The sequence below is a fragment of the Hemiscyllium ocellatum genome, chromosome 2 (genome assembly GCF_020745735.1).
Source record: "Hemiscyllium ocellatum isolate sHemOce1 chromosome 2, sHemOce1.pat.X.cur, whole genome shotgun sequence".
Classification (NCBI taxonomy): Eukaryota; Metazoa; Chordata; class Chondrichthyes; order Orectolobiformes; family Hemiscylliidae; genus Hemiscyllium; species Hemiscyllium ocellatum.
Genome location: NC_083402.1, coordinates 30,299,474 through 30,315,982, shown reverse-complemented (window position 1 = coordinate 30,315,982; position 16,509 = coordinate 30,299,474). Strand labels below are relative to the sequence as shown.

The 16,509-nt window shown below is 39.4% G+C and overlaps 1 protein-coding gene across 1 annotated transcript in view; it reads left to right on the top strand.

Annotated features, from left to right (window-relative positions):
• The window catches only part of LOC132821376 (ufm1-specific protease 2-like), a 48,914-nt gene extending 42,957 nt beyond the window's left edge, over positions 1 to 5,957 (top strand). Inside the window, exon 8 of the mRNA XM_060833961.1 lies at positions 5,874 to 5,957. Within this exon, the coding sequence (XP_060689944.1) occupies positions 5,874 to 5,957 (84 nt within the window). The remainder of the gene's footprint in view (positions 1 to 5,873) is intronic.
• Positions 5,958 to 16,509: the final 10,552 nt, after the last annotated feature.

The following is a 16,509-nucleotide window of genomic DNA, read 5'->3' as shown; positions in this document are numbered from 1 at the left end:
CTGATCATGCAATTTCAGTATCCCACTTCCAACTTCTCTCCATACCCTTCGATCCCTTTAGCCTCTTGAATATATCTAATGAACTGGCCTCAACAAATTCCTGTCGGAGAGTATTCCATAATTCACATCTCTGTGAGTGAAGAAGTTCTTCCTCATCTCAGTTCTGAAAGACTTACCCCTTATTCTTAGACTGTGGACCACTTGTTCTGGACTTCCCCAACAGTGGAAACATTTTTCCCACATCTAGCTTGTCCAGTTCCATCAGGATTTTGTACGTTACTATAAGATCCCCACCCCTACCCCGCCCCCCACTCTTCTAAATTCCAGTGAGTACAAGCCCAGTCGATCCACTCTTTCTTCATGTCAGTTTTGCCATCTAAGGAATGAGTCTGATGAACCTTTGCTGGATTCCTTCAATAGCAGAATGTCCTTCCTCAGACTAGGAGACCAAAACTGAACACAATACTTAAGGTGTTGCCTCACCAAAGCCCTGTGTAACTATAGCAAGACATCCCTACTTCGGTACTCAAGTCCACCCGCTATGAAGGCCAGAACGCCATTAGCTTTCCTTACTGCCTGCTGAACCTATATGTCAATCTTCAGTGACTGTTCCACCATGACACCCAGGTCTCATTTCACCTCACCTTTTCCTAAACTACTACCATTCAGATAATAAACTAACTTCCTATTTTGCCACCAAAGTAGATAACCTCACATTTATCCACAATTACTAAGTATAAGCCTACTCAGCCAGCCTGTCCAAGTAATCCTGTATCATCCCCCTCACAGCACACACTGCTTAGTGTCATCTGCAAATTTGGAAATATTACAATCAATTCCTTCCTACAAATCATTAATCATATTGTGAACAGGTGAGATCCCAGCACTAAATCCTGCAATACCCCACTTGCCACTGCCTGCCACTCTGAAAAGGACTCATGTATTTCAACTTTCTTGCTTCCTGTCTGACAACCAGTTCTCTATCCATGTCAATCCATTACTTCTGATACCATGAACTTTAATTTTGCTTATTAATCTCTTGTGTGCAACTTTGTCAAAAGCCTGTTGAAAATCCAGACACACATTCACTGGTTCACAATTAACCACCCTACTGGTCACATCCTCAAAAGATTCCAGAAGATTTGTCAAGCATGTTTTCCCTTTAGTGAATCCATGCAAACTTGGACAGATTCTGTCACCGCTTTCCAAATGCTCATTTAATACATCCTTAATAATTGACTCCAGCATTCTCCTCATCATCGATGGCAGGCTAATTGGCCTAAATTTCCATTTTCTTTCTAAAATAGGGTTACATTTCAACTCAAACTCTTCCAGAGTTTATAAAATGATCACTAATGCGTCCATTATGTCTAGGGCCAGTTTTGATATCTTTACCATAGGTTGGTTTTATCATAATAAAACTAACCCCCTACTTGGTAAGCTCAAAGATATAGTTCCAGCTAGTTACATATAATCACAGCATGTACACAGTTTAGTATACACCGAATTAGCAAATTAGAATTGTAAACAAAATTCCCTGTTGTGGTCAAATGTGAGGGACAGGAGGAGAGCCCTTTGACCCTGCCTCACCTGGTTGTAACAATTCCTTCTTCCTTAACTTTTGAAAATTTTTTAAATTATGAATGAAAATGTATTTTTAAAATTGTATAACTTGAGGAAGAGTTCTTTTGTTATGTGTCACACCAAAATGAATATATTTCAAATGGCTCCACGAAAAGCAATTATATGGAAAAAATAAATTTGGACTTAAAAATTGGGGAAAAAACAGCAATTCTTGGTATAAATAAACATAAAAGACAGGAACATTTGAAATAAGCATTTATGATTTATTTTACTATTTAATTTAAAAGTTGAATTTATTACCAAGTTGTTGAAAGCATACTGAATGTCAGGATGATGTGATGTAATTTATGTTGATTTTTTAACTACTGATGGTTTACTTTCTTGTTGCTGTTACTGAATAACAGTTGCTCAGCCTAAGGCATGCATTTTGTTGGGGATGGCAGTGAGCAAAGATTCAAGTACGAGAAAAGTCCTTATCTTAGACACAATGTACAGACAAAGTGATGACTTGGCCAGGATAACTGAAGTGGTATGTATTGGTAAAGGAACAGCACAAATTATCTTCTGAACAGTATCTGAATTTGTAGAGTATGCTCCTGTTGAAAATAATTAGATTATCTTTCCCCTGTTTGTGGAATGTCAGTGTCAGTGGCAATTCCCATTCCTTACTCCAACAATGTTTCTTTCATTAGTTTAGGCTTCAAGATTATTAGTCCAGTAACATTATTTGGTGTTATTCAATTATCGATAATAATTATTTAGTTTACATTTATATTTTCAAAAAAAAAACACTTGGTCTTAAAGAAAGTCCATCTGAGAACTAAGCTCCATTTCCAATTCATTTCAGTGCTCCATTTTTTCTTTGCTTTGTTATGCCACTGCCAAAATCTGTTTAGCAATTACCATGTTATTTCAGATTAAATTTTCTTAGAACGACAGAGTTTTACAGTACAGAAGGAGGTCATTCACTCCATTGTGTCCATACCAGCTCTCAAAAGAGCTACCCAGCTAGACTCTAGCCCTAGCTCCACAGCCGTCTATATTTAATACATTCAAACATATATTCAGCTTTCTTTTGAAACCTAGTACAGAATCCACCTCCATCAGTGTCCAGACACGCATTCCAAATTCTAACACTTCTCTGAGTAAAGAGGCTTCTCCTCATCTCACTCCTAGCTCTCTTGCAACTGTGATCCCTAGTTATTGACATATTGTGGGTTCTTATTGTGAGTTTGACTAGAAAATTTAAATCGATGGTTATCTTTCTTGGTCTTTTTTTCAGTGAGGGATTACATTAGAATGTTCATTAGCAATTAGTAATTAAGTTATTTGGACTAGTGGTATGGAGTTGAAATCCCACTATGGCAACTAGGGAGCTCACACGCAAACTGATGGAAGAACACCTCATCTCCCATTGCAGGAGCTTACAACCACATGGTCTTAACTCAGAATTCACCAGCTTCCAAGTCTCCCCAATGCTCGCCCCACCTCATCCCAGGCTTCCTTCTCCATTCCTCACCCTTAACCTGACCCTACTTGTCCATCTTCCTTCCAACCTATCAGTTCTACCCTTTCCACTGACCAATCACAGCCACTTCCTATCTGCCCCATGTATCACCATCCCACCTACCTTCCCCCAGCTCCCTCCCCCACCCCTGTGTTTATTTCACAGTCACAGCCCCCTACTCCTCCCTCACTCCAAATGAAAGGCTGTATCCTGAAATGTCGACTCTCCTTCTCTCCTGATACTGCTTTTCCAGCTCACTCTTTACCCAAGCTAAACCAATCACCTGGAAAACAAAGCTCCTATTGTGATGAAACTACTGGATTATCCTAAAAAATTATATCAAATTTGCTGATGTCTTTTCAGAAAGGAAAGATGTCTTCCTTGCCTTATCTAGTTGGCATGGGACTCCAGCTTACAGCAGTGAGCAGTTTTGGTCCCATTTTTCAAAGGAAAATATCATTTTTATTGGAGGCTGTACAGAAAATATTCAGTAGTATGATTCCTTGTATGGAAGGATTGTCTGATAAGCATAGCCCAACAGGTTAGCACTCTACTCACTGGAGTTTATAAGAATGAGAGGTGCTCTCATTGAAATGTATAGGATTCTTGAGGGCCTTGACAGAATAAATGCTGAGAGGATGTTTCCCCTTATAAGACTGTCTAGGACCAGAGGAGTTAGTTGTAGAATTAAGGAGTACCAATTTAAGGCCAAGATGAGGAGGAATTTCTTTTCTCTGAGGGTGTGAGTCTTTGGAACCCTTGCCACAAAAAGCTGTGGGGGCAGAGACCTTGTGTATGTTTAAGACTGTGATAGACTCTTAATCAATCAGGGTATCAAAGATTTATGTGGAAAATGCAGGAAAGTGGATGTGAGGAAAGACGTTGGATCAGCTTGATCCTACTAAATGGTGGAGTAGGCTCAAAGGGCTGAACAGCCTACTCCTGTTTCTATTTCTTATAGGTGGCTGTTTCATAGTTACTTTCTGTATTAGCCTAGCAAACTACTGTATTGTATTGTATTCAAGATGGTGGTGCTAAACCATCATTTTCTCAAGGGTAATTAGGGGATGGGTAATAATTACATACCATAACACCTATATTTCATTTTTTAAAATGTTGTAAAGGAAAATACAGATTTACACAGTTATACAGGCCTTAAATGTTAAGTTCTCGAAACTGTTTTCAAATTAAACACAATAATCAAGACTGCACGTAAAGGTCCAAGCCCAACAAAATATTCGGCCAAAATGCGCAAATGCAACAGTACAGTAAGCTACAGATATCTGTTAAGGTGTGTCCAGCATGGATCCTGAATGCCTCTTTTGAAACTGCATAAATATGACACACAATGAACTTCTGTCTTAGAATGTGCAAAGGCACTCTAAACTCATGCAAAATGGGCACAGCACATTATTCGTCTAGGCCAGAATGAATTGTCAATATCTTTTCCCTTAATGGTAAGTAAGTTTTTCTTGTTGCAACTGTCCTCTTAAGGACTTATTTAGAATTGAGTCTAACCAATCTCTATAAACTCAAAATACAAGATTCATTTGCCTCAAGGTTCCGCACAGTAACATTATTGACATTGGTCATGACGGATCAATTAACTCAGTTGGCTGGACAGTTGGTTTACAATACAGAGTGACACCAAGAGCATTGATTCAATTCCCATGCTGGTTGAGGTTACCAATAAAGGATCTTCCTTCTTCGCTTCTCCCCTCCCTGAGATATGGTGACCCTCAGGTTAAATCAGCACCAGTCATCTCTCTCTAATAAGACAGCAGACTTACAATCAAGTAGAAAACGGTGATTTTACCTCCTATCAGTCAGACAAATCTTTCCCAATGTCCTCAGGATATGTTAACTAATTCTTGTATTTCTTTTATATGGTCTGACCTATATGTGACTCAAGACCAAAAGTAATGTGGTTGACTTTTAGCCCAGAAGGCCCAGAAAGCACCTTCAGTTTGACGGCAATTAGGGATATGTTACAAATGCTGGCCTTGCCGGTGACATCCACATTCCATGAAAGGATTATTTCAAACAGAACTGCAAAGGCAGATGTTTAAGTAATGTCCACATCCAGCAACTGTGGCTGTTGGTCAGGTCTTTATAGAATCATAGAATCCCTACAGTGTGGAAGCAGGCCATTCAGTCCATCAAATCCACACCAATCCTCTGTGGAGCATCCTAACCCAGATCCCATGTCCCCGCCCCATCCCTATAAATCTACATTTACCTAGCCTTCACATCCCTTGGACATCATGGGCAATTTAGCATGGCCTATTCACCTAACCTGCACATCTTTGGATTGTGGGAGGGAACCAGTGCACCCGGAATAAATCCACACACACATAGGGAGAATGTGCAAACTCCACACAGACACACGACAGTAGGATCAAACCCAAGTCCCTGTTGCTATGTTGCTAACCACTGGGCCACTATGCTATCCCTTGTACTAATGTATTATTATGTATGCCTTTGTGCATACTTTTAAAAAATATTGCATTTTAGTGTTGTACTGCATCAAGGACAAATTTTAAGAATTGGCAGATGTAAAATAATTATGCAGAAGTCTTTTTTTTAACAAATCAAGGGCAGCTTCCTCTAAGTACCAATTCTAAACATTCCTTCTCTACCACCAACACCATCACCAATCCCTATCCCCATGATTGCTTTTTTCCAGGATCTACACCTGGTTAAAATTTGTTCATCTGTAATTAGGTAAGATGAATCAACTACTGAAATTCACATGTTTTTTTTTAAATGTTGTGTATTTCAGGCTGTTAGCTGGCAAGGGAAAGAATTCTGGACTGAAATGGCGCAGTTTGGATTAATCATGCCTAAGCGACCAGAGGGTGTTTAAAGCTAACATTACAAGATCTCATCAATTTACAGACATCGGTCTGCAAAGGAACAGAATTTTCGAATGCACAGAACTCTTACAACTATTGTGTGCCTCAAACTAAGCAAGAACTTGAATGTTGAGTATAGGTGTTTCACGTAGTGCTGCAATAAAAACAAGCAATTACCATATTCACTATTTTGTTGCTTCATATGCAGGATTGTTGGAAAGAAAGATCACCCATACTTTTCGGGGAACTGTTGACTGAAATTCACTATGGTTTCTTAAATATTTATCAGAAATATTAATCTATCTGATTTTTAAAATAACATTAAATTTATGGACTCAAGGAAACGTGTGAAATGCAAGAATCATAACTACTGTAAATTGTAGAGATCCATCTCAATATTTTTTTTAGCTCTTTGACATTGTAGAGTTATCTATAGCAGACTTAGCCCAAAAATACAAGCTTACTAGGATAACAATTATCTAGAGATCTTTTTGCTAAATATTTATCTGACTGCAGGGAGTCAGACTACAGGAATGGAAGGGCTCAGGAAAACCAGAAAACAGAATTCCTCACACAATGACATCACCAATCAATTCTCTATCTGGCATTAACCAGCTTAGCTTCCAATTGATGAGGAACTGATTGGTGAAGCCTGTACGATGACTGTATTGGGAATGGACACAGGAGGGACAATTATGAAATAAATAGGGAATAATAATCAAAAGAATTACAATGCTAGAAATTAGAAACAAAAGCAGAAATTGCTGGGAAAGGTTTAGCAGCAACTGTAAAGAATCAGTGTTAATGTTATGGGTCCAGTGACCCTTCCTCACAACTGAATAGGCAAATGGTTTCATTCTGGATGGTCAATCGTGTGAATGGAAGTTAGAGAGCTTGTGATTGTGTAGCATCCCTATTCCATGGTGGAGAAATGTCCAAGACCCCTGTGGGGAAAAAGTCATGGAAAGAAATCAGAGATGAGGCCTAGACTTCATTCATTTTGGAGGTAAATCTTGCAGAATTCTCTCAAGGTAAATTTGTAAGTTGAGTTAGTAGTTAGGAAGGCAAATGCAATGATGTTATTTATTTTGACAGGATTTGAATATAAAAGCAGGGATGTACTTCTGTGGCTCTATAAGGCTCTGGTCAGACCACATTTGGAGTAACGTGCACAGTTTTGGGCTCCATATCTCTGGAAGGATGTACTAGCCCTGGATCATGTGCAGAGGGTGTTCACGATAATGGTCCTAGGAATGAAAAGCTTTACATATGAGGAATGTTGGAGGATTCTGGGTTTATATTCAATGGAATTTGGAAGGGTGTGGAAGGTTTAAATGAAACTTACAGAATACTGAATGGCCTGGACAGAGTAGATGTTGGGGAGATGGTTCTATTTGTTATGAAGGTGTCCGTATGTACTGGACCTATGAGAGCTGAAGCTGGCATAGACCTAGAGACGCACAGAGTGTGCTGAAAAATTTTAAAAGGTAACACTTGGTTGTGAAGCAAATAGCTGGATCTGCGCTGCCATGGTACACAACAAATTTAAATTTTACCAATCAGTTTAAATTATGCCCGATACCAAAATCCAATCAAATTTGAATTTTAATGTTTTGGATGACACCAAACCAATGAGATGCTCCGATGTTTCAGGGCATATAAAATCAGGTAATGTGAACAGTTAGCCAGAGTGGCAAAGAGCACCAACAAACACAGATGGTCTGCAGAATTGCTCTCTGAAAGGTACCTTTTCATATGAAAGTTGTGAAACAGAAGACCGAAGAAAATACCCAGGAAAGTACAGATGAAGTCGCCAAGGGAACAGCAACAACTGGCTGGTTTTGAAATTTGCTTTTTTTCTGTAAACTTAATCAGGGAATTTTATTGGATCAGTATATTGGTGTAGAGTGGGAGGTAAATAAATTGATCAGACAACGGATGATTACCATGTAAATAATTGTTGTTTAGTGTTTTTGTGTTTCTTGTAATTAAAGAATAAATCGTTAATTTTTTCTTTACATGGGGGGTTTTTGTAGTTCTTGGTCACTCATACTTTAATGAGGCATGGTGAGCATTTCTGTGGGTCTGGTTCAAATTAACAAAAGGGTTTACCCCATGTTGTAACAGTTTAAGGGCTCATGTCTCTGTTTTGAACAGGTTTAGACAGATCCAGTCTGAGATTTGGACAGATTTAAATCGATTTGGGGTAGAAAAAAACCCAATAGATTTAAACTCTTGATGGTTAGTGTCCTCGGTCTTTAAATAAAATGTAGATGAGTCAGTTTGTTTAATTTCGGTTATTTGTGGTTGGTTAAATTAAAAGTGAGAAATATGATTCTTAAAAGTGCTAAAGGTGTTCTGGGATTTGAAGATGACTCCCACATTTATCAAGAAAGTTTAGCAAGAAAAGACCATACTCTTAGAATTAGCAAATAGGCTAGAATTGCGTTGAACCAAGAACAACAGTAAAACAGAAATTGTAAGGGAATTACTTGAACACGTAGGCATGTCAGAGAAACAGACAAGTGCAACAGAGTTAGAAAAACTTAAACTACAATTGAGAAAAATGGAGTTAGAAGATAAACAAAGAGAGAGAGAGAGAAAAGAGAGAAGGAGAGAGAGAGAGGAAAAAGAAAGAGGGAAGGTTCTTAGCTGAGCAAACAGAGAGAAAGAGAGAACGGGAGAGAGGAAAAGAGAGAATTTGAACTTGAGAAGTTGTGACTTAGTCAGCAGAATCAAATTAACAGGATGGAGATTAAAAGAGAAGGTAGTGATATATACAAATATGTCAAAACTCTGCCACATATTGATGAGAAAGATGTTGAAGCCTTCTTTATTTCATTTGAAAAATTGGCTAGGCAGATGGAGTAAAGATTAGAGTTATGCTGGAAAAGCACAGCAGGTCAGGCAGCATCCGAGGAGCAGGAAAGTCGACATTTTGGGCAAAAGCCCTTCATCAGGAAGGGTCCGAGGACTTGTGAATAATGCTAGTTCAGACTAAACCGGTAGGCAGAGCGAGTGAGGTATTTGCAATGCTGTCAGATAAGGGGTCAAGAGATTATGAAGAGGTTAAACAGGCTATTTTAAGTTTTTGTGAACTGGTACCAGAAGCATATAAACAGTGGTACAGAAACATAAAGAAGGAACCAGGTCAGACTTATACTGAGTTCGAAAAAATTAAACATAGTCATTTTGCTAGATGGGTGCGAGCCTTAAAAATAGATAAGACATATGAGGCTCTAAGAGAGACTATTCTGCTGGAGGAGTTTAAAAAATCACTTCCAGGATGTTCAGGAAGTGAGAAGAGCAGCAGAGTTAGCAGATGAATACGTTGGTGCATATGACAAGCTTCTGGTAAAAGTTTCATCCTGTGAGGGATAGAAGTTGGGAGAATGAGAGATCCTACACTATGAAACAAAGAGTAGAGAACACTGATAAATGTTTATCACAGGTTTAAAAAAGAAGCCCAAGAGGATGGAAAGGAGGTGAAAGGCCTCAGGTGTTTCCACTGTGGTGAAGTCAGACACGTAAAGTCACAGTGTGGTAAAAGAAACTAAGCCAATGGCATTAGCGAAAATGGTAAATTAAACCCCAAGAAAAGTCAAAGAACTGCAGGAGAGTGCACGGCCTATGCAATGGTGTTAGTGCCTGATGTCTATAACGAATTCCCCTCTATGAGTAAAGTTTACTCAGAAGGAACAGGGGGAGAAGGGCAAGAAGTTATAATTTTAAGATTTACAGGATCTAACCAGTCTCTAATAGTGAGAGATGAACAGAATTGCAGTCTTTCTGACCTGTTATCCGAGAGAGTAATAATGTGTAGGATAGATGGAAAGACATTTAGCATTCCCCTATGTAACATCAGGTTGAAGTGCCAAGTAAAGTCTGGGGAAGTAACAGTGGGAGTGATTGACAGACTGTCAGTTCCAGGAATCCAGTTTGTTCTTGGGAATGATTTAGGAGGGTCCAAGGTGGGGTGATACCCCTTGTTGTGGAAAAGCCCAAGGAAGACCGAGAAACTGAGGAGTTAAAAGAAAATTATCTTGGTATTTTCCCAGACTGTGTAGTAACAAGATCCCACTATTGTAAGTCACAGCGGGAAGCAAATTTTAAAGAGAAAGTTGAAGGAGATGAGGTTCAGTGGGCACAATTGTGCAGGAACAACCTGAACAGGCAGAGGGTCAGACAGAAATGATTAGTCCTGAAAGGCTAATGGACTTGCAACAGCAAGATAAGACAATAAAAGATATATGCTGAAAATGTGTTGCTGGAAAAGCGCAGCAGGTCAGGCAGCATCCAAGGAACAGGAGATTCGACGTTTCGGGCATAGGCCCTTCTTCAGGAAGAATTTCTTCCTGAATGTTGCGCTTTTCCAGCAACACATTTTCAGCTCTGATCTCCAGCATCTGCAGACCTCACTTTCTCCCCGATAAAAGATATGCAAGCTCCGAAAAGGAGGCAGAGAATAGTCCTGAGGGTTATTATCTGAAAGATGGAATCCTAAGACAAAAATGGAGACCACAGCAGATTAGTACAGAGGAGATATGAGCTGAAGTGCACCAGCTTGTGTTGTCAGTAGCATATAGGCAGGAAGTGTTACAGGTAGCACATGAACTACCTGTAGGATGTCACCTAAGGGGACTAAAGACTCAGGCTAAGGTACAGAAACATTTTTATTGGACTGGAATGCACAAGGATGTGATTAACTTTTGCCGTTTGTGTCATACATGTCAAATGGTAGGTAAGGCACAGGTGGTGATAAAACCAGCACCTTTGTTACCAATTCCCGCATTTGAAGAATCCTTCATGCGGGTTATAATTGATTGGATAGATCCCCTCCCAAGAACTAAAAGTAGGAACCAGTACCTGTTAATCATAATAGATGTACCTACCAGATTTTCGAGGCAGTTCCATTATGGAGCATTAAGGTAAGAAGAGTGGTAAAGGAGTTCGTAGCTTTCTTCACACGGTATGAGCTACCCTGAGAGATTCAGTCAGACCAAGGACCTAATTTTACTGTTACGCTGTTTAAGGAAGTGATGGATAATTTAGGTATATAGCACTTTGAATCTAGTGCGTACCATCCTGAATCCGAAGGAGCTTTAGAAAGATGGCATTAGACCCTGAATACCATGTTGAGAACATACTGTCAGGTTTACCCGAATAATTGGGATAAAGGTATCCCAATCGTATTGTTTGTCATTGGAGATGCCCCAAATGAATCTACTTAGTTTACTCCCTTTGAGTTAATATTCGGACATGAAGTGAAAGGCACTTTGAAATTAATTAAAGAGAAATTGACAGGAACAAAATCTGATGTCTCACACTTGGATTATGTATCTGAGGTGAGGAGAGAATTAAATCGAGTAGGTGAATTAGCTAAACAGCACCTAAAGGGGGCACAGTATAGAATGATGCAGGTGGCAGATAAAAACTCTGAGACTCGGATGTTTTCCATGGGAATGACCGGTTACTATTGTTACTAGTGATAGGAGATCCATTCAAAGCCAAGTTTAGTGGTCCCTATTAAATTGAGAAAAAGTTGAGTCAGGTGAACTACCTGGTAAAGATGGCAGATACAAGAAAACTGTATCAGATATGTCATGTGAATATGTTGAAACTTTATTTTCATGGTGAGAAAGCACTGGAGAAACAGGTGTTAGTTACTGCTCTACAAAATGAGGAATCAAATCCAGATATTGTCTTTAAAGCATTCAAAGAATGTAACAGGATTGTGATCCACGTACACAACCATCTCTGACACATTGTTTGTGACATAAAATGTTGTAAGTCCAGTGCTAAACTCAGTCGTTCTTTTTCAATCATCAAGTATTTTTTCCGGTGGGTGTTGAGTTTCTTTGAAAAGCACCCAACTGGCAGTTCAATTCCACCATCATTTTCCTGTAGCAGTACAGCTCCAAATATGTTAAACAATGAGGAAGTCCTTGAGGAGTGGGATAGCTTAGTAAAATATTTGTCTCAGGAGCAAAGAATGCAGTTGAAAGGTTTGTTACAGCAGTATGAGGACATATGTAAGAATAAGATGGGGAGGACTAATGCTATTGTGCATGAGGTAAACATAGGCAATACTGTTCCGATAAAACAACATCCCTATCAGCTTAATCCTCTCAAAGCCAGACAAGTCCAGAAAGAAGTGGAGGCCATGCTCAACGAAGATATCACCAAACCAAGTCAGCGCGAGTGAAGTTTACCAATGGTCTTAGTATCCAAACCTGATGGGACTCAACAATTTCCCATGTATTTTCAGGAGGTCAACAGTGAAACAAAATCAGACTCATACCCAATACTGAGATTGGAGGTCTGTATCGAAAAAATTGGACAAGCCAACTACATCACAAAGTTGGATTTACTGCAATGTATTGGCAGGTACCTTTATCAGAGAAGGCGAAAGAAATTTCTGTGTTTGTAACCCCAAATGGGCTATATCAATCCAAAGTGATATCCTTTGGAATGAAGAACACATGCACCACATTCCAAAGACTCTCAGAGTTGTGGCTGGGTTAACATACTGTGCAGTGTCTTTGGATGATGTAGTGATCTTAAGGGACTCCTGGGAAAACCACATAGTATAGCTGACAGAGCTCTTTAACCGATTAAGAGAAGCAAAACTGGAACCTAAATAAAACTGAATTCGTGAAAACAGAGGTGACGTTCTTGGGACGTAACATCGGTCATAGAAGGTTGACCCCAAGGAACACAAAGACAAAAGCCACTGAAGAATTACCACAACCAACCTCGAAGGAAGAGGTGCTTCATTTTTTGAGACTAAACAGATTCTATTGGAAGTTCGTTTCAAACTTCAGTAGTGGCACTGTTAATAGATTTGCTGAAGAAAAACACATTATTCAATGGACAGAACAGTGCCAGGAGGCATTTGACAATTTAAAAGCAATATTAACCACTGCACTGTTTTAGCTACACGAAATCTTTCAAAGTTGCCATTGATGCTAGTAGCATAGGAGTTGGAACTGTACTCCAAAATTTAAATTATGCCCCAAGATACCAAAATCCAATCAAATTTGAATTTTAATGTTTTGGATGACATCAAACCATTGAGACAGTCCAATGTTTTGAGTTGTATAAAATCAGATATTTTGAACAGTTGGCCACAGCAGCAAAGAGCACAACAAACACAGATGGGCTGTAGAATCACTCTCTGAAAGGTACATTTCATATGAATGTTGTGAAGCAGAAGACTGAAAAAAAGACCCAGGAAAGTACAGATGAAGTTGTGTTGGGACCAGCGACAACTAGCTGGTTTTGAAATTTGATATTGTGTTGTACACTTAATTGCGGGTGGGGGGGGTATTCATCCAATCAGTATATTGTTGGAGAGTAGGAGATAGATAAATTGATTAGACAAAGGAAGATTACAGTGTAAACAGTTGTTTAATGTTCTTGTGTTTCTTGGAGTTAAAGAATAAATTGTTATTTTGTTCTTTACATAGATGGATTTTTTTAGTTCTTGGTCACTCATACTTTAATTGAGTATGAGGCGAGGTGAGCTTTTCTGTAGGTCCGGTTTAAATTAGCAGAAGCGTTTACCCCATGTTGTAACACATTGGTAGGACCGACTAGGACCCGAGGGCATAGCCTTAAATTAAAGAGAAGACCTTTTAGAATGAAGATAAGGAGAAAGGTCTTCACTTACAGAGTGGTGAATCTATGGAATTCATTGCCACAGAAGGCTGTGGAGGCCAGGTCATTGAGTGTATTTAAGAGTAAATTAGAGTGAAGTAGTGTAGAGTAGAGTAGCTTTTATTTGTCATTTCTACCATATAAAACTGATACAGTAAAAACTAGACAGTATTCCTCCAGTACTGAGGGTGCTACATGGACAGCACAAACTACACAATTGTACACTGCATCAAGTGCTTAAGAAATGCAAAACATCCAAGTTATAGTGTAATAGAAGAATGATGAGTAATAGACATTTTTCTAGCAGTATTACAAAAGAATTTCAGATAGGTAAGAGTCCGATTATACTGTGTTAAGGAGCCTGATGGCTTGGGGGAAGAAATCATTGCACAGTCTGGCTAGGAGAGACCGTGAAGAGGGAGAAGAGTTTCAGTGATGGGAGTTGGGGTCTTCCACAATGCTTTTAGCCTTTCCGATGCAGCGTGTGGAGTGCATGTCTGTAATGGAGTAAAGAGAGACACCGATGATCTTCTCAGCCATCCTCACTATCTGTTGTAGGGTCTTACGATCTGAGACAGTGCAATCCCTAAACCAGGCAGTGATGCAGCAGGAGATAAATAGGTTCATGATTGTCAATGGGCTCAAGGGCTATGGGAAGAAAGCTGGAGAATGGGGTTGAGAAACTTATCAATCCTGATTGAATGGTGGAGCAGACTCGATGGACTGAATGGCCTAATTTCTGCTCCTATGTCTTATGGTCTTCTCGTCTTATTTTAAGTTATGTACAAAAGAAGTAAGGGTGATGTGAAACAAAAGAATCGATCTCACATAAGTAGTTAATGTATGGAAATGACTACCTGGAAATGTGGTGAAGACAGGTTGATTTGAAGCATTCACAAGGGTGTTAGATGCCCTTTCTGCACTGTAACCAATTTGTGATTCTGTGATAAAGGCACTCAGCTTCTTGATCTATGCGCATTTCCCCTGGATGTGGCTCTTGGGTTTACCGATGCTCAAGTGATCAAGCTGCCCGGTATCAAAGTTTAAAAAGTGAACCAGACGGAGTCCCACAGCTCCAGAATTAATCTGCCTCCTTATGGTTGGTTGACCATCAGCTGTCAACCTTTCATTATGAATTAAAGTCAAAGTGGACAGTATTTTCTTCACAATTTAAACCCCTGCATATAAACCCATTCAATTTCTTGGGTTAAAATTCCCCTTTTATGTCCCAAACCATATTGATCAGGTAGACCTTAAAGCAGACTGAAGAAAGAGTTCAAAGGAGAGTCATATTGGATTTGTAATGATAACTGTTCCTTTCACCACAGATGCTGACAGATTGAGATCTAGTGACTGCGCAAAAGTAAGGATTGCAGATGCTGGAGATCAGAGTCGAAAAGTCTGGCGCTGGAAAAGCACAGCAGGTCAGGCGGCATCCGAGGAGCAGGAGAGTCAATGTTTTGGGTATAAGCACTGCATGCTTATGCCCAAAACGTTGACTCTCCTGCTCCTTGGATAATACCTGACCAGCTGTGCTTTTCCAGCGCCAGACTTTTCGACTGAGTCTTTTCAGTATTTATTGTTTTTACTTCAGATCTCAAGTATCTGTAGTATTTTCTTTGATATTAATGAAGAAATCTTTATTAGTGCAACCCTCAAACATCAAAAACACACCCAAACATATCAATAATTGAGAGATTTTAAAAAAGGAAGATAGTGCATTGAGTAATTTTCATTTTGAGCTGCACAACATCAGCACTGGTGAAGCCTTTAACAGGCATGGGCTGCACTGTAAACCACTTCCAATGCTTTTTGTACAATATCCTGTGCTAGGCTCAGTACTGGCATGGACAAAGAATTGAATCATAAAACCACACATACAGAAGAGCCCTTTGGACATCTAATCTGTACTGCCAAAAATACACTAGTCTCACTTTCCCATTCTCGGATGATAGCCTTGAATGTTGTGACACTAAGTGCTCATCCAGGGATTTTTTAAAGGTTGTGAGATTTATGATGTAAACTACCCTCCCAGACAGAGCATTTCAGACATCCACCACTCTCTGGGTGACATGATTTTTCCTCAGATGCCCTCTCAACCTCCTGCTTTTCACTTTAAAATTATATCTTCTTGGTTTCATCAGATCAGATATGATTGTGAAATCATCCTATCACCCGCTCAGCCTCATGAAAGGATTTTTTAAAATGCCAATGCTGCTTGCAAGATGAGCATTTGTTGGCCATCACAATTGTCCTTGAGAAGATAGTGGTGGGCTCTTTAAATGGCGAAGGCTTATCCTATGATCATATTTCCAGGAGCTTTTGAACCTTCTGCATTGCATAGTCATTTCAGTCAAAGTTAATTCAAACAGACTGAAGACAAGTCATCTGCTTCCAGCCATCTTTGGAGAAAGGAAAACATCAAAACCCATTAGGTTGAATATTACCAGAAATTGGCCAAGTCTCAGCTTGGGTGCAATGCATTGAGGATTTTTCTCCGTGAGCTCAACCAAAATGTTTCACACCATTTTCTGAAGTACACTTCTATCTACATATCACACTTGTATCATGCCCTAATCATCCTATCTCCCTTTCGTCTGGAGCAGAAGTATTGCTGGCTCCTCCTCGGATTCTCAGTGCTGGTGCCACATTTATGAGGCATTTGTGCACCAAGTCAAAGTTCAGGGAGAGTCCATAAAAAATTTGTTTAATGCTGTCTCTGCAGCTTAGTGCAGTTCTAATCACTTGAAACATATTAAGGATACAAGGGAGGAATAAGTCAATCAAGTTTAAATTGAGCTGCTGTTAATGATGCAAGTAAATGTAAGTAAAAACTGATAATGGAAAAATAATGGAACTAAAGAATGACCGATCCAAAGTGTCTGACAGTTTCCATCAGGTGTT